Source organism: Cercospora kikuchii, assembly GCF_019650295.1.
Source record: "Cercospora kikuchii DNA, contig_00003, whole genome shotgun sequence".
NCBI classification, from domain to species: Eukaryota; Fungi; Ascomycota; class Dothideomycetes; order Mycosphaerellales; family Mycosphaerellaceae; genus Cercospora; species Cercospora kikuchii.
Window position 1 is genome coordinate 3,737,365 of NW_025408584.1, and position 22,166 is coordinate 3,759,530.

At 53.2% G+C, this 22,166-nt stretch overlaps 7 protein-coding genes across 8 annotated transcripts; 4 read left to right on the top strand and 3 right to left on the bottom strand.

The window, feature by feature from the left end:
- Positions 1-94: 94 nt before the first annotated feature.
- Positions 95-1,087, top strand: CKM354_000584400 (uncharacterized protein; the record flags this gene model as incomplete). Of its 2 annotated transcripts, none has more annotated exons than XM_044801134.1 (2): positions 95-856; positions 1,043-1,087. In XM_044801134.1, 2 exons carry the CDS (start codon positions 95-97, stop codon positions 1,085-1,087), a joined length of 807 nt encoding a protein of 268 aa, XP_044657069.1. The 2 variants fall into 2 exon arrangements, with proteins under 2 accessions (XP_044657069.1, XP_044657070.1); XM_044801135.1 differs by lacking the exon at positions 1,043-1,087 and adding an exon at positions 979-1,019 and having other exon boundaries at positions 95-920.
- A 1,430-nt stretch (positions 1,088-2,517) lies between these two features.
- CKM354_000584500 (glutamate--ammonia ligase) lies at positions 2,518-4,190 on the top strand (the record flags this gene model as incomplete). The annotated part of the gene is made up of 6 exons (XM_044801136.1): positions 2,518-2,520; positions 2,575-2,607; positions 2,667-2,759; positions 3,063-3,570; positions 3,622-4,043; positions 4,098-4,190. 6 exons carry the CDS (start codon positions 2,518-2,520, stop codon positions 4,188-4,190), a joined length of 1,152 nt encoding a protein of 383 aa, XP_044657071.1.
- Positions 4,191-4,654: 464 nt separating this feature from the next.
- Positions 4,655-6,772, top strand: CKM354_000584600 (uncharacterized protein; the record flags this gene model as incomplete). The annotated part of the gene is made up of 1 exon (XM_044801137.1): positions 4,655-6,772. The coding sequence occupies one exon, from the start codon at positions 4,655-4,657 to the stop codon at positions 6,770-6,772; it is 2,118 nt and encodes a 705-aa protein (XP_044657072.1).
- A 91-nt stretch (positions 6,773-6,863) lies between these two features.
- Positions 6,864-10,202, bottom strand: CKM354_000584700 (uncharacterized protein; the record flags this gene model as incomplete). Its single annotated transcript, XM_044801138.1, has 5 exons — positions 6,864-8,717; positions 8,794-9,630; positions 9,677-9,760; positions 9,810-9,880; positions 9,941-10,202. 5 exons carry the CDS (start codon positions 10,200-10,202, stop codon positions 6,864-6,866), a joined length of 3,108 nt encoding a protein of 1,035 aa, XP_044657073.1.
- A 920-nt stretch (positions 10,203-11,122) lies between these two features.
- CKM354_000584800 (uncharacterized protein) lies at positions 11,123-12,028 on the bottom strand (the record flags this gene model as incomplete). The annotated part of the gene is made up of 1 exon (XM_044801139.1): positions 11,123-12,028. One exon carries the CDS (start codon positions 12,026-12,028, stop codon positions 11,123-11,125), a length of 906 nt encoding a protein of 301 aa, XP_044657074.1.
- Positions 12,029-12,570: 542 nt separating this feature from the next.
- CKM354_000584900 (uncharacterized protein) lies at positions 12,571-13,227 on the top strand (the record flags this gene model as incomplete). The annotated part of the gene is made up of 1 exon (XM_044801140.1): positions 12,571-13,227. The coding sequence occupies one exon, from the start codon at positions 12,571-12,573 to the stop codon at positions 13,225-13,227; it is 657 nt and encodes a 218-aa protein (XP_044657075.1).
- An 87-nt stretch (positions 13,228-13,314) lies between these two features.
- Positions 13,315-20,439, bottom strand: CKM354_000585000 (uncharacterized protein; the record flags this gene model as incomplete). Its single annotated transcript, XM_044801141.1, has 4 exons — positions 13,315-14,543; positions 14,607-15,896; positions 15,950-18,799; positions 18,864-20,439. The coding sequence occupies 4 exons, from the start codon at positions 20,437-20,439 to the stop codon at positions 13,315-13,317; spliced, it is 6,945 nt and encodes a 2,314-aa protein (XP_044657076.1).
- Positions 20,440-22,166: the final 1,727 nt, after the last annotated feature.

The window sequence follows — 22,166 nt, forward strand, 5'->3', positions numbered from 1 at the left end:
GAAGTGCTGAAGGAAGACTTCAAAAGTGACCTTTCTCCCGGAGTTGTTCAGCTGAATCTTCATATTAATTGAATAGATTATTTGATCAATCAAAATGCCGTTCCAGTACAAGAAAGTCCTCGTTCTGGGCGCCACCAGTGGGATTGGATGGGCGATGGCGAAGAAATTCCTCGATGAAGGCAGCTCAGTCATTGCCGTAGGCAGACGCGCAGAAAATTTGAAGAAGTTTGCAGAGGAGCATGGAGCAGGAGGGAAGGTCGATACTGCAGTCTTTGATATAACGGACTTGAAGGGAATCCCCAAGTTTGTGAGCGACATTACGTCGAAGCACGCGGATTTGGATTGTATCTTCCTGAACTCGGGCATGCAACGACATCTCAACTGGAAGGATCCGGAGAATGTCGACTTGGACGTCTTGGAGACGGAGTTCACGACCAATTACCTTTCTTACATGCATCTGACCAAGGCTTTCCTACCGGTCCTGCAGGAGAAGGCACCTCAAGAGACTGCACTGGTTTACACCACATCCGGTCTGGCTCTAGCACCGATTGTTTACTGTCCCAACTACTGTGCGTCGAAGGCAGCACTGCACCATATGGTCATGATGTTGAGGTTGCAAATGAAGGAGATTGAGTCCAACGTCAAGATCATCGAGGTGCTGCCTCCCGCAGTCCAGACCGAGCTCCACGACGACAAGCATCAGCCGGAATTCCAGGGCAAGGGTCGCCATATCGGTATGCCATTAAGGGACTTCGTGGAGGAGGCGTATGCTGGGCTGGCTGCAGGAACGGAACAGATTCCGGTGCAGATGACGAAGAGGAACTTCGACACCTGGGAGCAGGAACGACAGAAAAATGTGAGTACAGTGAAATCATTCTCTGCGCCCTATTACCGGACAAGTGGTCGCACGCACTACAGTAGTCAGCGTCGAAGCCAATGGCTCTCCAAGACTTCAACAGAACTTGAGTTCATCCCCAGCTTCTGGGCAGCGGCCGCGTTGTCGGTCCTTGTCGGCGTGAGACTACTGCTGACCGAGTCTTAGATGATGGCCATGTACCATCAAATGAGGGAGCAGGCAGCAAAGTGAGCCCACGGCCCACCGCCTCCTGCGCGCTGGGGAATTGCCATTTCAATGGAGTAAAAGAAAGCGGGTGCTCGTTCCGACACCGTCATCCCTTCCTGACAGGACAAGACAGCCATATGCCGACGTGAGTACATGGTACCGCAGTACGAACAATGTCGGGGAGACAAGGAGAGTCATCATGTCTGAGATGAGGGCGTGCCAAGGCCGTTTGCCCGCGGCCAACTCGGCGAGTGGTACCGTAGCTGCAAATAGCAATTGGGCTCGTGGGCAAATGTAGAGCCGTTGCACCGCCACAGCTTTTTGTGTTACCCCATCGTTACAGCCGGATTTGACCGTCGGTGGAAGTGTTTAGGTAAAGTGATTGGACCAGGATTGCGAGAGATATGCTTGCATTAGCCCGCTCGGCCCTGCAGCGCGCTCGGCACGGCGACGCGCAGGGTTCTGCGGAGAGAGTTTCCGATGCCATAATGGGGATGCTGTGTGATGTCGTTGCTGGACTGCATATCAATTGCAGTGATGAGGTCGGTATCGTGTGAGCTGAGTTGAAGCAGCAGCCAGTGCATCTCAGCACGCCTGCACATAGCGCGTTGGCCGCGGGCAAATACTGCACCGCAAAGCACCAGGATGAACCAACGGTGGGCTATGGGACCCGCCGGAGCCAGCGTGGACAGCGTTTCTGGTTCCTGCAGACGCAAACCCGCGCTGGGCGCCGCTCTAATCGCAGAGAGCGGGCGATTGGCGTCCAGGATCGTGTGTGACGTGGGCCTTCTGGAAACCGCACTGGACAAATGGCCTCCCTGCTACTCGCGAGGGCAGCAATGCTAGCGGGGTGGTGGGTGTGTATAGTGGCCCCCATTCGCGACTTCGGCACACGTTTGGGAGTCGCTTCGAAACGCGCGACCGCGACAGGCGGCGTGCCAGGCCAGCATCTGCTCAGACGCGCGTGTCGCTGCGTGTGAAAGAAATCGCGCATGCAGCGGATGGGAGGCCCTGTCCTGTGCTGTGTAGGCGTGTCGAATCACCAAAAAGCAATTACAGCTGTATGCCTTCGATGGCCAGTGACGCGGATCTGCTTGACATCCCAAAGTGACATGCCCTTATCGACGCCGTCTGGATCGCCGCCTCGCCGTTCACCCACACCCGCCGCGGCAAAGTCGTCCTCAGCAGCAGCGGGCAAAACGTACTTTCTTTGAGACGAAGCGGCGAGGGCGATAACCGGCGGTACTGACCAGGGTGCACAGACTATTTTGGTGGCTCAGTCGGCTCACCTAAAAACACTCAAAGCCCACCTTGCGACCTCGAAACCGATTGCTTTATTTACTCAGACTTCCCAGTCACCAATCTCACTTCTTGAGCTCAGCTCTGTTCTGCCTTCTGCAAACACTCCATCCCTCTTGAACTCCCCAAACACCTGCACCACAGCCACAGCAATCATGGTACGCTGCACCTGCCACTACTCGCTGAACTAAGCGCTGACCTGCTTGACTCAGGCCGACTCAAAAATCGTCTCGAATACTGCCACCGTGAGTTCTTTGTCCTCTGAGCGCGGCTCAGTGGTGGCGCCGAAGCTGACAGAACGCAGCTTGAGAAATACCTCAAACTCGACCAGCGCGATAAGATTATTGCCGAATATGTCTGGATTGACGCCAGCGGAGGTGTGAGATCCAAGTGCAAGGTGAGTCTTACACCATCTCCGAACATTCAGACCGCGAGCAAAGAGGGGATTTCTGCGTCTCATTTTTTGAGTTCCTGAAATCTCCGTCAATGAGGAGGACTGCCATTGCCAGGGTCTGATGCGGCTTTGACGAAATGCCGCCTTCGGCGTGCTTCGGACGCTAGAAGCCCAGTGCGCTCTGCCTCAACGGCGGGGTCACATGGCAGTCGCCTCAAACTGTTCCAAACAGTGGCACTCGCCAGACAACGCAGGAACCAGAAAATGCCGTGGTAGATCTCCAAGCTAACTTGCGACTGTCTGCAGACCATCGAGAAGAGCTCATACACCGGCCTCGACAGCCTCCCAGAATGGAACTTCGACGGTTCCTCTACTGCCCAGGCACCTGGCGACAACTCTGACGTCTACCTCCGACCTGTTGCCGTCTACCCAGACCCATTCCGCCTTGGCGATAACATCCTCGTGCTCGCAGAGACCTGGATGTCCGATGGCAAGCCAAACGCCTTCAACTTCCGTCACGATGCCGCCGTCGTTATGGAGAAGCACAAGGGCGAGAAGTTCTGGTTCGGTCTCGAGCAAGAATACACCCTGCTCGACTTCGAGGGCTGGCCGTACGGCTGGCCAAAGGGAGGTTTCCCAGCCCCACAAGGCCCATACTACTGCGGTGTCGGAACCGGCAAGGTCTTCTGCAGAGACATTGTCGAGGCACACTACAAGGCCTGCCTGTACGCTGGCATTAACATCTCTGGTACCAACGCCGAGGTGATGCCAGCTCAATGGGAGTACCAAGTGGGCCCATGCGAGGGCATTGATCGTAAGTTCTACTTTCACAATATCTGTTTCCCCCAAGCTAACACATGAGCAGTTGGTGACCAACTCTGGATGTCTCGCTTCCTCCTCCACCGTGTCGCCGAGGACTTTGGCGCCAAGATCACATTCGCACCCAAGCCAATCCCTGGTGACTGGAACGGTGCCGGTCTCCACACCAACGTCTCCACTGAGGCTATGCGAAACGAGGGCGGCATGAAGGCCATTGAGGCCGCTATGGAGAAGCTGGCTGGCCGCCACAAGGAGCACATGCTTGTGTACGGTGAGGGCAACGAGGCCCGCATGACTGGCGCACACGAGACTGCATCATATGACAAGTTCACATGGGGCATTGCCAACCGTGGCTCATCAGTGCGTGTCAACCGCGCTGTTGCCGAGGAAGGCAAGGGCTACTTTGAGGACCGTCGTCCCGCCTCCAACGGCGACCCGTACCAGATCACCGGTATGATCGTTGAGACTGTAAGTTGCTTCGAGATCAATGCAACATGAGCTCCATACTAACGTGACGAACAGATTTGCGGCAAAGTTGAGGGCGCCGACGTTTTCAAGAAGTCGCAGCAACCTGCTGAGACTGTTGACACTGTTGTCCCAATTGTCAAGCCTTAGATGACCGATAACGAGACCACGACCACCCGAACTCTTACCGATTGACCCAACCGACCTCACAGATCTGCCGCCGCGCCGCGAATGCTTCTAGATGATATCCCCTTCCTGGGCGGCAGATCAATTGTACTATGGGCAGCCTTGAATGCTGCCGCGGCGTTTTGAACAGGACCAAATTAGAGGAACATTTTCTTGCTCTAGCTGGGAGTAGCTAGAGAAATGCATAATTGAGCAGTTCAATCCATTTCCGCATCGCTCATTGGTTCATCGTAGCTATATGCCAACTGTGACATGGTGGTGAACATTGATAAATGAGGCACGTGCCCTCGCGGTGATCGGCGTACCAAAGCTCGTTGCCGAATCTAGTCGTTCTTAACCTGCGAACTCACATTCTCGACTGAACATCAACAAAAAATGCCGTGACCCTCGCACAACACGCGCAATTGAAAGTGCGCCGACCATCGACCATGTCGACGCCGAATACCACTGCGCCCGTGACGCAGCCATCGTCCGCATCTAAGAAAGCGACCGGCCACATCAGTACACCCCACAACAACGCGTCGCCCGCACCTCGAAGCGTGCCCTCGCCCGCCGCAACGCGAAAAGACCACGCGGGTAAGACCCCCGTGAATCATCCTACGGTTGGCAGTAGCCATGGCAGTAAGACGCTGGCCTCCACGCCGATGGTTGGATCACTGAGCCAGACGGGTTTGGGCTCCTCGCCCGGTCAGCATTTTGGCACACCGGGCACGTTGCATGGACTCGGCGTGGACTTGGGTACCGGCACGCCAAATTTGAATGTTCCCACGCCCATGTTGGCTGCTGCCGGTATGGTGCCGACCATGAGTGAGATCATGGGCGTGGGTGCAGGTCGGAAGCGAAACGAGGATGAAGAGAGGAGGGCTAAGATGAATAAGATTCTGAAAAAGATCGGGAAACCGAAAGGGCGCGTGTCTAAATCTGGGATAGAGAGGGTCGCGCGAAGATGTGGCCTTACTGCAGTAGGAGATGAGACTGAGATATCTTTGGCAGGAGTTGGGGAGAAAATGATGCTGGTGGTAAACCTGCAAGGTGACATGGTGGAGGGGGTCGTGCCGCAAATATTCGTTTGCGAGGCAGAGAAGAAGGAGGAAGAGCAGTATATGGGCATCGCAGCGAGCAAAGTGCTATTGCAGAATTTGAAAGTCCCGAGCGGGATCGCTTTACAGTCGAAACTTGATCAGTTCGCGATCAATCTGGATCGGCTAGCCAAGATGGATAGGATGTCCAAGGGGCAGGTCGACTGCTTTGAGGCGATCAATGGAGTGTACAGCAGCTTGAAGAAGCTATATGAATTGGAGAAAGATGCAGTCAAGACGTTGAGGGAACTGAAGAATGATGATGCTGACGAGAAAGCTGCGCGTGAAGTCTTGTGCAAGAAAAGCGGAAGGCCATTCATGCACGAGAATGGCAAGATTGGACTCTCATTGGGTTACTGGACGCCATCACCGTATCGAAAGAAATCGACCGCCTCAGTGGCAGGCGCATCCCGAGACGAGCCACAAGACGACCTCGAATCAGACATATGGAGCCTGCGTATCGAAGCCCAGCCATGTGCTGCCGGCATGTATCCAGCTTTACGAGTATCAGACGCCTGGCTGCCGGAGACCTTCAATGCCGCTCAGCAGGACCAACCTATACCATGGCAAGACCCTCCCAACACATTCATCAGCACAAACTCAACAGACACCGGCGACGCAATGGCCATCGATGGTGAACGTCTCCCAGACCTCCGCTTCGTCGCCAAGCTAGACCCTCCAGTCGTGCTACCATTACAGATCGCAGCGACCATTTTAGCGACCCTGGGCGACCAATACTCCCACTCTACCAGTTTTCCAATCTACCATCTCAACGTCTTAGGTATCAAATCACAAGACTTGACCACCAAGGTGGTTTCTGAACAGAGCGTACTGGTTCCAGGCCCAGACGGCGAAGACACGAATGCTTCACACGAGTATGTTCTCGATATTCCTAAGGGGGATCTCGCATACGTCCTCGAAGAAGTCCCTTTTTCGCATCCGAGGCAGCTAGTCGAGCTATTACCTACACTACGACAATGGGCGAGCACTGGCAACCTTTTGCGGACCGCATTGGCCAGTTCGCAACCTGGAGAAGCTCAAGCCTCGACGACCAACGGCGTCAACGGTTCTCACGCGGTCAACGGTACTCACGAGAGGAAGCTTAACGAACTTCTCGGCAACGTAGACCTCGAAGGAGCTTCCAAGACTCGCGTGGACATGAGCTTCTCCAGCGGCTCTCAACTCCCCATCTCGACTCCCAACTTCTCGCTCGCAATCTCCGACCCCACTGGCGATGACCTGAGCCACGTCGTATTCCATATCATGCCAGATGCCGACGTTGTAGTCGAGCATGTCGATGGCATCGATGTTCAAGTCGCAGAACCCGTCAAACAGTCTTCCGAAGAGCAGCAGACCGAACAGAATCAGACGGAGATGTTGAAAAAGAAGAAATTGGCAAAAGCATTGGAGATCAGCAATGACTTGGGTATCTGGATTGAATGGATGCGCAAACAGAGTCATCCTTAGAATATACTAGGATTCGTTGGAGCATTACGTGTGCTACGCTTTTGGAAGGTGATCGTTATCCATCAAAATCATCAATCATTGGAAACTTCGTTCAAGACCACGTCAACGTCCAATCGTTCTTCCATGCTCCTTCCGCAGTGAGATTCTGCAAGCCCACGAGACTCAGCACTTTGCTCGTGCTGTTATACGTCACACCAGAGTTGACAGCCTGGCCGTTCAACGTCACATTGCCTGGCTCATCCTGCACACCCAGCACAGTGACGTTTGCGAGACTGTTTGTGTCTTCGTAGAGCCCACGGGTCGAGGCATACAATGAGCCGTTTGTTGCCGTGAAGTCGACGATGAGCGTGGCGTTTGGCGTGACGCTCTCGCCATCGTCCACGTACAGGATTCCAGAAGCTGCTCCATTGTTATCGAGAGCAGTGAGCAAACTCCATGAGCTGTTGCGAGACTCTGTGGTAGTGTATAGCGCCTCTTGACGAGGGAGGACATACCCGCCTCGGACAAACACTGGAATGTGGCTGAGCGGTGCAGAGATGGTTACGTTCTCACCGGGCTGAGCGGTGACGGCTTCCTGCGTGTACCAGTCATACCAGACTTCTCCTTGAGCAACTCCGGGGAAGACACCTTGCACCTCTTTCATTCCTTGGCCAAGGACAGGAGTGACGAGCAGAGCAGGTCCAAGGAGGAACTGATTGTCCACAGCGGCCAGAGATGGATCGTTCGGGAACTCCCAAGACAGAGCTCGCATGACTGTGCTACCGGTGGTGTGAGCCAAGTAGAACAGCGTGTACATGTAAGGCAGGAGTGAGTATCGAATTGCCATGGCCTTCCTCGATGCGTCTGCAACAGACTCCCAGACATATGCCTCTTGTGGGTTCGCAGACAAAGTATTGTGGTTGCGGTAGAATGGGAAGAAGGCGCTCAGTTGCATCCAACGGTTGCATAGCTCTTCGTCCGAGTTGCCATTAAAACCGCACGTATCCACGCCAAACATTGGAATGCCGAAGAGAGCAAAGTTCAGAGCTTGACTGATGGAGAAATACATGTAAGCCCAGAGCGAGGTGTTGTCTCCGCCCCAGTGGCCTGCCCACTTGCCGCTTCCAGCGAAGGTGCTACGACCGATGATCATAGGACGCTTGCCTGGGAAGACCTCAAGCAGAGCTTGGTAAGTAGCGTTGAGGATCTGATGCCCGAATAGGCTGTGCACATCGTACTCCTCGACGCCGTCCACATGGGCGGCGTTGGGGCTGACAGCATGCACGGCGAGGTCGCCTTGAACGTTGTTGATGGCATAAGGTGGCTGGTTGACATTTCTGACGCCTGGAGTAATAGCTGGAGGAGTGAAGTACGCGGTCGTGGAAGTTCCGGCAGGCGTAGCTTCAGCGACAGAGCTTGACTGGGATGCTGAGAGCGATGAGGCTACAGCTGCTTCAGTTGCGTTCGTCAGGTTGAATCCCTCAGGATAAGTAAAGATCTGGCTGCCTGGCTCCCCTGGCAAGCCGAATGGAGGATGCACTGGATTCAGCGACAGGTTGCCAGTTCCGCACGAGCCAATACAGAACGACGAGACCTCTGACATATCGATCCAGATACCATCCCAGGGCGAGTTCTTGTGGTGTTCCAGCATACTGTCAGTCCACCAGGCCACAGACTCGTTGGCGTGCCAGTCCGGGAAGACTGTGTATCCCGGCCACACTGAGCCAATATACTGGCTGCCATCTGGGTTGCTAAGGAAGACACCTCGATCGTTGCCATCTGTGTATATGGAATAGTTATCGGAAGCGTTGTTCGGGTTTGGAATGTAAATGGCCGCGTCCACGATTGGAATATAGTGCTGTCCGGCGGCGTGCAGGCGGCTCAAGAACTCTTGTCCCTCGGCATACGGAAATGTGTTCGGGTCGTTCGTGAAGTCCCTGTACTGAAACATGTAGTCAATGTCGGTCTGTGTTCGTGAGAAGTAAGCATGGGTACCGAACAGGTCTCGATGGCACAAGTTGCTCTAAGACGACTGCACTTACCCAGATTGTCTCCAGAGGGATGTCGAAGTCTCGATAGGTGTTGACCACATCCTCGAGCTCTGTCCAATTCTTGTAGCCCCAGCGGCATTGATGGAAACCAAAGCTCCAATACTGCTGCATCGCAGGCAGCCCGATGGCACCGGTCTGATACTGCTTGGTCACGGCGTCCTGAGTGGGTCCATCAAAGATGTACAGGTCAATGCTACCCCCAATCGCGCGCCAGGTCAGGTTGGTAGGGTTCATCAGAGCCTCCATGCCATGAGCATTCCGCAAGAACACACCATGACTGTGGCCAACGTAGGTGCTATTCGCGGTGGTATTGTTGGATGTGACGAGAGTATGTGAGCCAGATTCCTCATCGACCTCAAAGTATCGTGTGTCCAGGTAGAATGGGTGTACACCATAGATGTTTTCGTCAATCGGGTCACCAACATCTGCGGCATAAAAAGTGGCTGTGAAGTTATTTCCCAGACGGAGTCCGTGGATTCGTTCGCCCATGCCATAAATGTTGTAGCTCTCTGGCATCTGAGTGACAAATTCGATGAACTGATTCTCAAACACCAGCACGCTTCCGGTAGTGTCGAAAAGCACATCGCCCGTCGATTTTCTGACCACAGTGAAGCTGAAGGTTGGCTCGTTGCTGTAGGTGAACTGAAGATCGACCTCTTGCGAACCTGCTTCATTCTGGGGAGCAGGCACAATCGTCTCGCTCAAAAGGTATTGTGACGCATTGCTGCTGTCGAGATAGTAGGGCTGGATCGAAAGGTGAAGCCTGTGTGAGCTCTGCACGTCGAGCTCTAGTGCAAGAGTGTCGATATCGGTGCCGTAGACGTTGCACTGTTGACCGTCAGCAGAGTAGACGAGATTGTATGCAGGCACTTACTCCTTCGCCGGCCAAGGTGAGCATGGCGGTAAAGCCAGTCGAGGTATGTTCCACATTGCTCGCTTTGTAGCCGGGACACAAAGCCTAGGGTCAGTCAGTAATGTCTCGTAGCATCATCTCCTCTAAGTCTGACCTGTGCTTGTTTGGCGTTCGGATCCTTGATGTTCGGGAGGATGTTCGGGCCAATATCAGCTGATGCCGGTACTATAAGGGAACAATATCAGCTATAGCGTTTTTCAGAAGTGAAGAAGCAACTTGACTCACCAGTAAACGGAATTGAGAAAGTACTCGTAGCACCCGAAACAGTAGCACTAGCAATCGAGCCGGTCGAGGAAGCGAACACAGCAGTAGTCAGGCCATCGATAGGCGGCGATGATGCAGAAGAGTCCTGTGCAAGAGTCAGAGAAGACAGCGCAAGCGCCGCTTGCGTCCAGGTCAGAAAACGAGACATGACGTCCTGCCAGTGAGTGAGTTCGCAGACAGCGAGACGACCAAAATTCTGGCTCAGCAGCGGAGGCAGCAGCATGATGATGGATGGATATATGCAGACGCGATGCCTTGCCGTGATCGGGCGTTGCTTCTGCCGGCGGCGGAGGAGAGTGTAGTCATGCCGCGTGCGCTCCCCGCGTTGGTGCAACGTTCAGCAAGAGCGAGCGCGTGTCGTCGAGCTGTTTGCTCAGGAACAGGTCTAGCGGCAGCGATGCCATCTCGTGTCGCCGGTTCTTCAATGATGGCGAGCAGGTGCGATTGGGTGTTTGCACCGTAAATAGCTCCGAGAGTCATCACCACAACCGTCATTGTGCCTGCAGTCGGCAGCGATCAGCGCATTCTGCTCTGCTTCTGCTCTCCGTCTTGTCCGTCCGATGATGCGGAGAGGAAGGTGGAGGACAAGCTCTCCCCACAAATGCTTCGCTTGCACCAATCTCCAATGCTTGACGAGCTTGGCACGTCCCAGAGTCGGCCCGAAGGTCGAAGAGCGACAGTATGCCTTCCTTTTTGTTACTACGCTGTGTCGATGAAGACATGTAGCTCTCTCAACGTCAACAGTCATGGCCGATGGCCGGTTTTGATATCCCGTGAGCAGGTTCACGTGTTCAACATCAGGCCCCAGGCTTGGAGTCAGGCTCACCTGTCTGCAGCTGTTGCGAGGCAAATTTCGTCCTTGAATACAAAAAAGAGTAATTCGGAGCTCGAGATCGCGAACAACTAAAGCGATAAGGCAAGCTTCGAGCCGAATTACAAGAAACGCTCGACCCGCCACGACAGCAAGAAACTGAATAAGATAGCCGTACAGCTCTATCGTATCGAAAATAGTGAGGTTGAAGCTTTAGCACGAAGTAAAGAGATTCGAAGACTCTACGAGGACACATTGCTCTGGAAGCGATATCTACCTAACGAGAGTGAAGATGACCTGGTTTTGCTCCCCGTATCCAACCCAGAGAATATCTATGCAGTGAAATAATTCTCCCTGATGTCTTCAAGCAGTCCCGGATGCTCGGGCTTCCAACCCAGCTCGTTACGCGTCTTCTGTGCTGAAGTCGGATTGTCGAAGTTGATGATATGAGCGAAAAGACCCAGCGAAGGCTGAGCTTCCTCAGTGGTCTTGCTCTTTACCGGCAGGTTCAATTTAGCGCCAACTGTGGTCATGATGTCCTTCATGGGAATTGCCTCCTCTGCAGCAGCATTGTAGACTGCTCCGGCCTTTCCCTTCTCCAACGCAAGTCTTGTGAGAGTAGCGGCATCATAGCGGTGGACAGCAGACCATCGTGAAGTGCCTTGATCGATGTATGTAGCGAAGCCGTCACGCTTGGCAGCTTCTCCTAGCATCGTGATGAAGCCCCAGTCATCTTTGCCGTGGACGGTTGGCGAGAATCTGATGACGATGCCACGGATGTTCTTCTCCTTGGACAGCTGGAAGACCAAGTCGGCTGATTTTGTGCGATCGGACATGGGGCCATCTCGCACCGGCTCGGTATCTTCGGTGGCGATTTGACCTTGTGGGAAACCGAGTGTACCAGACGCTATGATCAGAGCCTTGCCAGTGCCGGCGATCTCTTCGCCCATAGCCGCTATGGCAGTGCGGTCGACCACAGTCGCGTTTTGGAAAGCTTCTGGCGAAGAGAAGTCGTGGACGAAGGCCAAGTGGATGATAGCATCACATGTTTTCGCGCCTTTGCGTAGCGATTCCAGATCTTCGAGATTTCCTTCGAGAACGGTACCGCCGATCTGCTTGACCTTCTCAAACGAGGCGCCACTGCGAGCGAGGCCTACGACTTCATGGCCATGTTTCACGAGGTCGGAGACAACAGCGCGGCCGATGAAGCCTGAGGCACCCGTGACGAAGACTTTCATGATAAATGTATTAGAATAGTGCTTGTGGGTCGAATTTGTGAAGATGCTGTAAGCTGAGTGTTGTCACATCTTCATCAAGCACCACAACTGCACCTTTATACATTACATCGCCGGACATAAACTGTCTCATCAGCAAATTGAAGGATCTCCGTACACTGACAAAGCCTGTAGATGTGGTATGTAGCACGGCATTGCGCTCGAGACGCTAGCCTTTGTTCGTATCGCTTCTTGATCCTGCGCAGCGGAGATACAGTAACTACGCGCCCGTGGCCACACAGCTGCAATGCTGGTGTGAGTTGAGTGATGCGACTGACACTTTCCGCCGATGAGAAGGTCTCCATCAGCTGCAGATGAAGGTGTGCACGATGCAATGGAGATGAGATGGAGAAGACTTTGGCTTGGCGTTGGTCATTGACGAAGCCTTCTTGACAACGTTCAGCCTCGGCTCTTCTTTCCACTCGCACCTTCCCTCGAATGACTGCCATCAACACAATGGCAACAAGAAATACGCCCGTCATCGAAGCCGGCCATCAGGTCCCACCATGGCCGAAGAAACCGTACTGAGCACGGATTTAAGAAAGCGCATCCCGAAAGATGTCCCGAATTCCACCGTGGTCCACTTCCTCTCCATGCCCTACGCCAAACCCACAATCGAAGACTCCAACTTTCGCATCCTCTCACAGTCGCGCACAGTAACTCACGATGGAAAGGGCCACACGCTCATGGGCAAAACCTGGAACACCGATGCCACAATCGGACAATTACTCACGTTGTTCCGACCTCCCAAGGACTACAGCAGCAACAGCAGTAGCGAAAGCCTCGTTTCCTCGTCCGAATCCGAGAGAGGCGAGATGCGTCGTTTCTACACCCTTGGTGGCGACTTGAATGCTCATCCTGACCTTCTTCACGGAGGCGTGATTTCATGTATTCTGGACAGTTCGTTAGGTGGAGCTATTGGCATGACGTTCGCAAAGTTGGAAGACGGTCCGCCGAGCTTCACTGTGCAGTTGAATGTCACGTTCAAGGCGGCTGTCAAGACACCCGGGACAGTCATGGTAAGGAGTTGGGTGACGAAGGTGGAAGATAATGGGAGAAAGGCATGGGCGAAGGGTGTTATTGAGAGTGAAGGTGGCGTGGTGCACGCGATGGCTGAAGGCATGTGGTTGAGGCCGGGCAAGAAAAGGACGTCGAAGGTATAGATGGATCGAAGACAGGGAGATCTAGTGTGTCCCAGATAAAATGCATCGCGTTGCGGTAAAGTATCTATCTATAAAATATATGAAACACTAAAACTCTTTCAGCAGCGCACCTTCCATCCCAGGTTTCGCGAAATTCTCTACAAGCCGTTTGATCTCCACGACAATGTTCTCCACCCTTTCTGCGTCGAACACCGTTTCATCGTACATCACTGCCAACTTATGTCTACCCTCCGGAGCCTTCGCAACTTCTACCACCAGGGCATACGGCTGATACATTCGCACCCGGCTTTTGGCCAAGATCAGCCACCTCATCTCGTCTGGCGCGCCTGCAGGTTCGAAGGGCTGGAAGAGGAACAAAGTGCGGTTGCCAAAGGCCTGGCGATCCAATTCTGCAGCTGCGTAGATGTCATGCAACCCAACGTTGCCGTTCTCACTCATGGCCCAGAAGCCATCTTGAGTAGCTTGAAGGAAATCTTGGAGGGTGCAGTTGTCTTGATCAATCTTGTGCCTAACGGGAAGGAAGTTTGCGAGAGCACCGTTTATCGTGAGAGGATCCGGAAGGTCGATATTCCTGCCTGAGAGCAAATAGTCAAAATTTACGTCGGAATCTCCGCTGGCACGGCTGAGCCAGAGCTGGTACGCTGCCTGGAAAATTGAGGACTGGCTGACTCCTGTACTGGATACGAGGTCATCGAGCTGGGTGTCGATGAGACTGCGCTTGACTGCTGTGATCTTGGGTGAGATGGCTTCAGAGAGGTACGTCGATTGCCGGTCAACCATGGTTTGCTTCCAGAAGTCTAGGGTTTGCGTCTTGTCGGAATTGTAAATGTGGAAGGCGAAGTCCTTGAATTGGCCATGCGACGGGATGGGTTGACCAGCGAGAATGGCACCGAAGTGGTCATCGAAGATGCGAAGAAGCGTACCATCATACACGGCGTGGTTGAGCTTCACCACGGTGTCGAAGGAGCCATCGGGATACTTGAGCAAGGCGAACTTGATCCAGGGTTCACCAAACACAAATCTTTCGGCCCAAAACTTCTCGATAATCTCAGTCGACGCAGATTCCGATTCGCATTCGATGACTTCCAGACGCGGCTTGCTTGATCGCAGAACAACTCCGACCCAGGCTCCGCTCGCAAGACAGAGCCACGAAGTGCGCAGTATGTCTTCGATGCGAATGAGCTCGGCCGTGGCTGAGACCCATTTGTCCAAGTCCGTTCCGGCAGGCATGCGGCGTACAGTCATTAGAACCCACATTTGCTCATCGCGCGAGCCTTGAGAGGCGAACTCGGCCTGCCCGGGAGGAGAAGGGTAGACTGTTGCGAAGGTGAGCAATGTAAGCGTGAGCGGAAGCGAACATGTTGTCGCAAATCACATACCATATTCCACATCAGACTCCCAATTGAGACCAGCTGCCTCTGCGGCAGCCCAGGCCTCTGTAGGAACAACAAACTCAGGTCTGGCCTGCGAGCTCCCACTGGCGCGCTTCGCTTGCATCTTAGCTGCCATATCGTCGAGTCGGGAATGCTTGAGGATGTTGTTGACACTCAAGGTGAACTTCTCACGGCTGATATGGCTCGACAGCGAGATCGCAGCGATCGAGTCGCCTCCGAGTGCTCTGAAATCTGCTTTGCGTCCAATATCGGACAAGGGAATATTGAGCACCGCGCTCCAAGCCTTTTCAAGGACTACCTCGTTTTCAGTCTCCGGTGCCTCGTGAGCGTGTGAAGGTCCTTTGGAGAGGCTATACTGGCGCATGAATGCTGCGTCCAACTGTTCCACTTGCTTCTTGAGGGTCTTGCGATCGACTTTGCGACTTGGAAGCTTTGGCAAACTACCAACAGGCAGCACGACACCAGGTATCATGTATGGAGTCAGTCCGGAATGCGTTAGACCTTCGCGGAGGAGTTTGATGTCCTCGGCGTGCTCTTCGGCGTCCTGGATGGTGGAGGATTCCGCAGCGTCGAACACGCAGAATGCCACAAGAGTGGGCTTTGCATTGACAGTTGAGACGACAACCGCACTTTCTTCGACGAGTCCCGTCTTCAACAGTGCCACTTCAATCTCGCCGAGTTCGATGCGGTGGCCGTGGATCTTGACTTGACCGTCCTTTCGACCTAGACATGAGATCTCACCATTGGGCAGCCAACGTGCGAGGTCACCGGTACGGTAAAGCTTGTTGACGCCCAACTCTTCGCCATCCACGAATGCTGCAGTTGTCAGATCAGGGCTGTTGACGTACCCATCCGTGACTTGGGGCCCAGCGATGCAAAGCTCACCGACAGCTCCATATGGTACCAAGGAGAGCCCGTCCGGATCAACAATGAAGGCCATCACTGTTGGGAATGGTGCACCGATGTTGGAGATCAGATCACCTTGTTTCACGTCTTTTGTGGTGACAACCATACTTGTCTCGGTCGGTCCGTACACGTTGAGAATCTGGTGATCGGGTCCCCAAAGAGAAACTACATCACTCGTCAAAGGCTCGCCACCAACTATGAGCGTCGTCATTGTAGGAACGTCGCTTGGCTTGAGCAGTTTTGCCACAGTCGGTGTGATTATGGCTTGCTTCACGCGCATTAACTGGATAATGCCAGCGAGATTGGAGAGCATCTCATCCTGGGGTGCCATGCAAAGTGTGCCACATGTGGAGAGCGTGTTGAATATGTCTTGCACAGAGGCGTCGAAGACATAGTTCGCGAATTGCAGAGTGCGCCACTACCTGCTCCGCGACCCTCGGCGACTTCCATGCTGGTCACTGCCGCCGCTGCTGAACGATGCGGAACCTTGACGCCTTTCGGAGTGCCCGATGAGCCAGAAGTATAGATAATGTAAGCGAGATCACCTGGCGTGGTCGATACCACCAGCCCTGATGTGTGAGATGCTCGGAGGTCCATCTGGTCAATCATGATTGTATGCAGATCATGATGCGCGCAAAAGTCAGCATGCATGGAATGCATGACCAAGGTTTTAGCCTGGACATCGTTCGTGATGAACAAATTGCGCTCCACTGGATTCTCTGGATTCAACGGAACATACGCGGCACCAGCTTTCATGACTCCCAAGATCGCAACAATAGTGTCGATGGACTTTTCCAGAAGCAGTGGAATCCGGTCGCCAACACGACAACCTTGTTGTATGAGATGGTGCGCAAGCTGATTTGCTCGATCATTCAACTCGGAGTAAGTGACCTGGTCTGCGCCATTCCAGTCGATAGCAACTGCATCAGGAGATTTCATGGCATGACCTTCGAATCGAGCATGCAATAGCTCTGGAATAGGCGTCTTGAGTGTTTTCCGATTGCTCAGCGTGTTTTGCAGATATTCTCGTTCTGCCGGTGCCATGATATCCATGCCGCTCAGCTTTTGATTCGGGTCTGCAACGATCTGCTCGACAATGAGGATGTACGAGTCAAGGATATAGCTCAGAAGACGACTATCCATACGCCCGGATAGTCGGAATAGCAACTCCTCTGAAGTTTCCTCCACTTCCATGGTCGTGAAGGCATTGTCCCACGACCACTCTGGCCCGTAGCGCTTGAAGACAGCCCCCACGCTGGAGTCTTGCTCGGGACTGACGAGGATGTTGAGGAACGTGTCAAAGAGACCCTGTTGTAGGCCCGCCGCAGACAGTGCGTTTCGTAGGCCGTAATGGGAATGCTCGGCAATTTGCCTGACAGCAGAACCCAGGGATTTGGCCATGTCTACAGCTTTCTGCTCAGCGTTAACCGTTGCTCTCAGCGGTGCCATGGAAAGCGTTGGGCCGTCCATACGGTCGATGTTGGAAACAGGAGCATCTCGACCAGAAAGGGACGTGATAAATGTCACATCCGCGTGGCCAGTATGCTTGTACAGCAAAATGGCCCATGCAATGTACAGGATGGCCCCAGTGGTGAGGCCAAGAGTCTTTCCTTGATCTTGTATCTTACCCAATGCTACTTTACGCGACAGCTTTGAAGTCTGCATGCTTGGGTGATGATTGAGGATTGTTTGCTCTGCGCCGGTGAGCTGTTTCTTCCAAAATCTACGAGAGGCTTTGTCATCCAAACCCGAGAGGTAGCTGATGTACCGCTTGAATGGTGCTCGCAGAGGCAAATCGAGTCCCTGGTAGATCCTGGCGACGTCTTCGTACAAGAATCTGTATGACCAGAAGTCGAAAAGCGAGTGATGCTCTGAAACTACCAAAAGTTGCTTCGAGACCAATGTGATGCGAAGGAGTGGACCTTCCATGGACATCGGGACCGATTCGTCTTGGACGATGAAGGTCTCGAGGTCCAGATCAGTCTCGGTCCATGGCAGTCTTACATCTGATCTGACGACTTGGAAGATATCTCGGCCATGAACGACGAAGCTGGTCTTGAGTATGTCACTTTGCCCGAAGGCGATCTCGAAACTGCGTTTGAGTTTCTCCAGATCGAGGCCTGACGCATCCCATATCCGACGGTAGATGTAGTGGTCGTGCTCGGTGCCAAGAGATGAGAGTAACTCTTGCTGCAGCGCGGTTGCTGGGTACGCATCAATCACGTTTGGATCCGCAGCCAGGCTCTGCTTGAGATCCTCGCTCTTGATCAATTCGAATGGTATGAGATCTTGCTCATCGTTACCCGCAAGCTTCGTGTACGTGGATACCGCTTGAGCGATGGACATCTCTGACAAGATGTCGTTCAGAGTGGTCTGCAGCCCTGCCTTGCGCAGCTCTTGGAGAGCTCTGATAGCCTGGACCGAACTACCGCCGAGTGCAACAAAGCTATGCTCTCGTTTGATCAATGATGGATCCAAGTTCAATACCTTGGCCCAAATGCTTGCGATAGACTGCTCCACGGGATCTTGTACGGCAGTGTTGCCTCCGGTAGCTGCAAGCGACTGCTGAAGCAATTCTTCGATGGTCATACCTTCGACCATGTTTCGGAAACGGAGCAGATCCGCCTTGCCATTGATATTCTTGGGAACCTCCTCCAGGCGCAACCAATAAGACGGTATCATGTAACCTGGGAGCAGAAGTTCTGCATGACGTCGAATGCTCTGTAGCGTGGATGTCCAGTCAGCAGCGGCTTGGACGACAACGCCAGCCACCAAAGCTCTCCGCTTTGCAACATCAGCAGCAACAGTGATTGAGCTCCGAATGTCCTCATGTTTGATCAATGCCGCATCAACCTCAGCAGGTTCGACCTTTTGGCCAGCAATTTTGGCTTGGAAATCGATGCGACCTAGAATCTCAATGGAGCCATCATGGCGCATCCTAGCAAGATCACCGGTGCGGTAAAGTTTGCCTCTGCCGAAAGGATTGTCGATGAACACTTTGCCAGTGCGTTCAGGATCTGCCAAATAACCCAAGCCCAGCTGTGGTCCAGCCAGGCCAAGTTCGCCCGCGACGCCCGTGGGAGCGAGCTCTGTCGTGCCTGGCACTAGCACATATACGCTTGTGGTGTCTGAAGGTCGTCCAACAACCCTCGGGTTCGATTTCGACGTAAGACGAGTACCGAAGTTGAGCTGGGTCACTTCGCTCAAACCATACGTGTTTCGCAGGTCGACATGATCGGCCCATTCCGTGACCAAAGCTGGTGGAATGTTCTCTTTCATCACAAGTCAGTGTGTGACAACATATATGGAGTCTGATGTGAAAGTGAAAGAACATACCTCCAACCAGAGTGACCTGCTCGAGTGTTGGAACATCGGATGGCCGAATGGTAGAGAGCGCCGAAGGGGTAATACCCAAGCTTTGTACTCGCATGGACTGGATCAATTCAGCTAGATTGCCCTGTATAGCGCTCTTCTGCGCAACGATGAGGGTACCGCCATGGACCAGTGTCGAGAGCATCGTACGTTGCGCCGCAGAGAATGTGGGATTATAGAAGAGCAACCAGCGGTTCCTGCCATTGAGGTTGTGGTAATGCATGCCGTTTGTTGCTGCACGGTGAGTAAGCACAACGCCTTTAGGCTTGCCTGTCGAGCCGCTGGTGTATATGATGTACGACTTGTCGTCGGCGCTGATTGTCACTTGCCGGTTGTAGCCATCGTGCATGCTTTGCGACTGGCGGCATGCGGTCAACAGCATGTCCACCTCAATTGCATTCGTGAAGAGCCCGATATATTTTTCGTTGGCAGTGACGACCTTGGCGTCCGAGGCGCCGACAATCTGTGCATTTCGCTCGGATGGACCGTCAGGATCAAGCACCGTGTATGCCGATCCAGCCTTCAAGATGGCAAGCAGAGTGACGATTAAGTCGATGGAGCGATCCATGCAGACAGGCACGATGTCGCCTTTGTCGAGTGGTAGCCTCCGAGAAAGCCTGTTCGACATGATGTTGAGTTCGTCATACGAAAGCTTCTCGTGCTGTTCATTCTCAATGGCGATCCTGGTCGGATGTTTTCTTGCGGTCTCCTCGACAAGATGTACAATGGTGGAAGCATGCTCAGGGTTGTTGCTGCGATTGGCACGAACAGTCGTGAATTGCTCTTCATGAGAAACGAGATTGATGCTCGAAATTGTTGCGTGAGGGAGATAGGGCTTCGAGAGCGCACTTTGAAGAGCCACGACAAAGTGTGATAGTAATATCTCAGCCTCACGGGGCTCCACTGTTGACCGAGCATGTAACGAGAGCTGCAGCGTCGAAGTGGATGAGACGACCAACACCAGTGGGACAGGTGGTAAATCGTCCAGCTTACCGAGCGGTGTCGGAGTGTAGTAGACCGCGCTCTGCAAAGCCTCTGGCAAAAGATGACTTATCTCTGCCAAGCCGAAGTAGCCATGTCGAAAGCATCTCCGATGGAAATCCTCGATTGCAGAGACGAGATCCACGAAGTTGGTGTCCGGGCTGGTGGTGACGCGCAACGGATAGATGTCTGTGCTTCTCAACTCTCCGAGTAGGCTGCAAGCCTGATTGGCGGCACCAAATACAGCCACTTCCGATGTGGTATGGCTTTGAACAACAATAGCCCAGAGTGCCTCGAAGAGAATCTTACGCTCGATGCCACATTCCTTCTCCACCATATGCAGTTGATCCTCCAACTGCTTGTCGTCCAATTTCAAAGTGAAGGTGCAATCTCGGTTGGATATGTTGTGCTTCGGCGAGGTGGTGAAGAGTGTCCGCGAATGTACGTCCCGAAACGCTTCTGTCCAGAAGATCTGTGCCTCACGAACGCGTTCGATCAGTGCTTCCCGTACGCTGAAAAGCGGGCCCGTGGAGAGCTCTTCGACCCGTACGTCCTTCATTGATGCCGATGTGGATTTGTAAGAATGAGTGTGGAGGGATGATCTTCAGAGCTGCAAATCTGAGGGGAAATGGCATTCCAGCGGTCGATTTATCAGCTTTTCATGTTGGCATTCGTTTCCTGCTCGACTTGAGCGACTAGTGCCGACAACGACAATCAATGTTGTCAATCCACTGTTTGTTGAGCTCATTGCTCAATGTCGCCCTGCATGCGTAGTCTCCGAGTATTCGCATGGTCTTGCAATCCAAGCTGGTGCACAATTGCCCCAACGCCGCTGTTTCGTGAGCATATCCTGGTGCCTTCGGAGCGTTACTCGGGGTCTCAGGGGATGTGACAGCCCCACACCGTTCGAGCAATCTGAACAATAATCTGACAAGCGAGGCGAGCTGACGAGCGAGGTGAGTACTGGGTAATGCGAGTTCGCGAGCGGAACGACGACGTTCGTGATCCGAGCGTGCAATGCATAGGCCGCAAAAAGATGGCATGTTTCTTTTAGGTAACGAGTGAGCAGCTGTGAGCCCGAAGGGCGAGCGGAGCGGTAGTGTCTCCCAGTCTGATGTCGACTCTACATCGATAGGGTATCGACGCAGCAGGTACGCCCCTAGGCGATTCGATTCACGCCCCGTAGGCCGCGGTGTAAACATTCTGGATTATTAACCCGTAATAATAAGCTACATACGTGTCGAATTCAGTTCTACTAGTACGTAAGTCCAGCGTTTGCTTACTTATTGTAATTTTGCCTCCTTTTGAATGTCTCGAATGTACTATATTATAGTAGAAGTATTTCTAACTACTAGTATTTTATCGTAGCTCTTTGTTAGGTTATGAGCGGGATGCTGATGACCTAAGATCTCACTAAGCAGAAGCTTGAGCTCGATCGGGATTTGAGCTTGTCGGGTAGTCTAGAGGAAGGTAACGAAGTAGGAAGATTCACTTGATTCCAATCAGTGAGATAGAACAGTGAGTTGTACGCGATGACTATCTAGAGAGGCGATACTCATCGCTCGATATATACAAAAGGATTCTGCTCATGCTTCTGAGCATACTGATCGCGCTGATCAAGGTCCTGATCATTCTGCTCAGTGTGATCAGTGTGATCAGGATGGTGTTGGTCTGAGCGCCTCTGATCATTGGATCCTTGGCGTAAGCCTCAGGCCCCAGCGCCTGCTCGGGCTGAGCCTCTTGTCACATGAACCGTAACACTCTTAGTATAATAAAGTAGATAGATAGATAATTCTTATACGCCGGTCTACCTCTTAACTACTAGAGTAAGCAGCACGCTCTATAGATTTCGACCGAGGGAAAAGCCTTCGAAAAACCCTCGCCTTCCCTTTACTTTGCAGCCTGCGTAGCCGCTTCCTTTGCCTCTGTTTTTCCTTCGGACAATACTAGGTGTCTAGCGAGTCCTCCTCTCACCAGGTCCTATCTCTCCCTTCTTCTCTCCTCCTTTCCTCCTAGTCCTCTTTCCCTGCCAGCGAGAACTGTTCTAGGACCCCTTCCTGGATAAGCCACTTTGCTGTTGCATGCAGTCCCCTCTTTGTGTTTGCCAAATCCTTCCAGTTTGTAGATCCCCCTGCTTGGAACAGGAGGTGTCTCCTCTCAGCCCATCTTGGGCAGAACATGCATACATGCTTTGGTGTTTCATGTCCCTGCCCGCAGTCACAGTCTGGTGTGTAACCTGGGACTCTCCTCTTCGCGAGGTATTGCCTCATCCCAATGTGCCCTGTT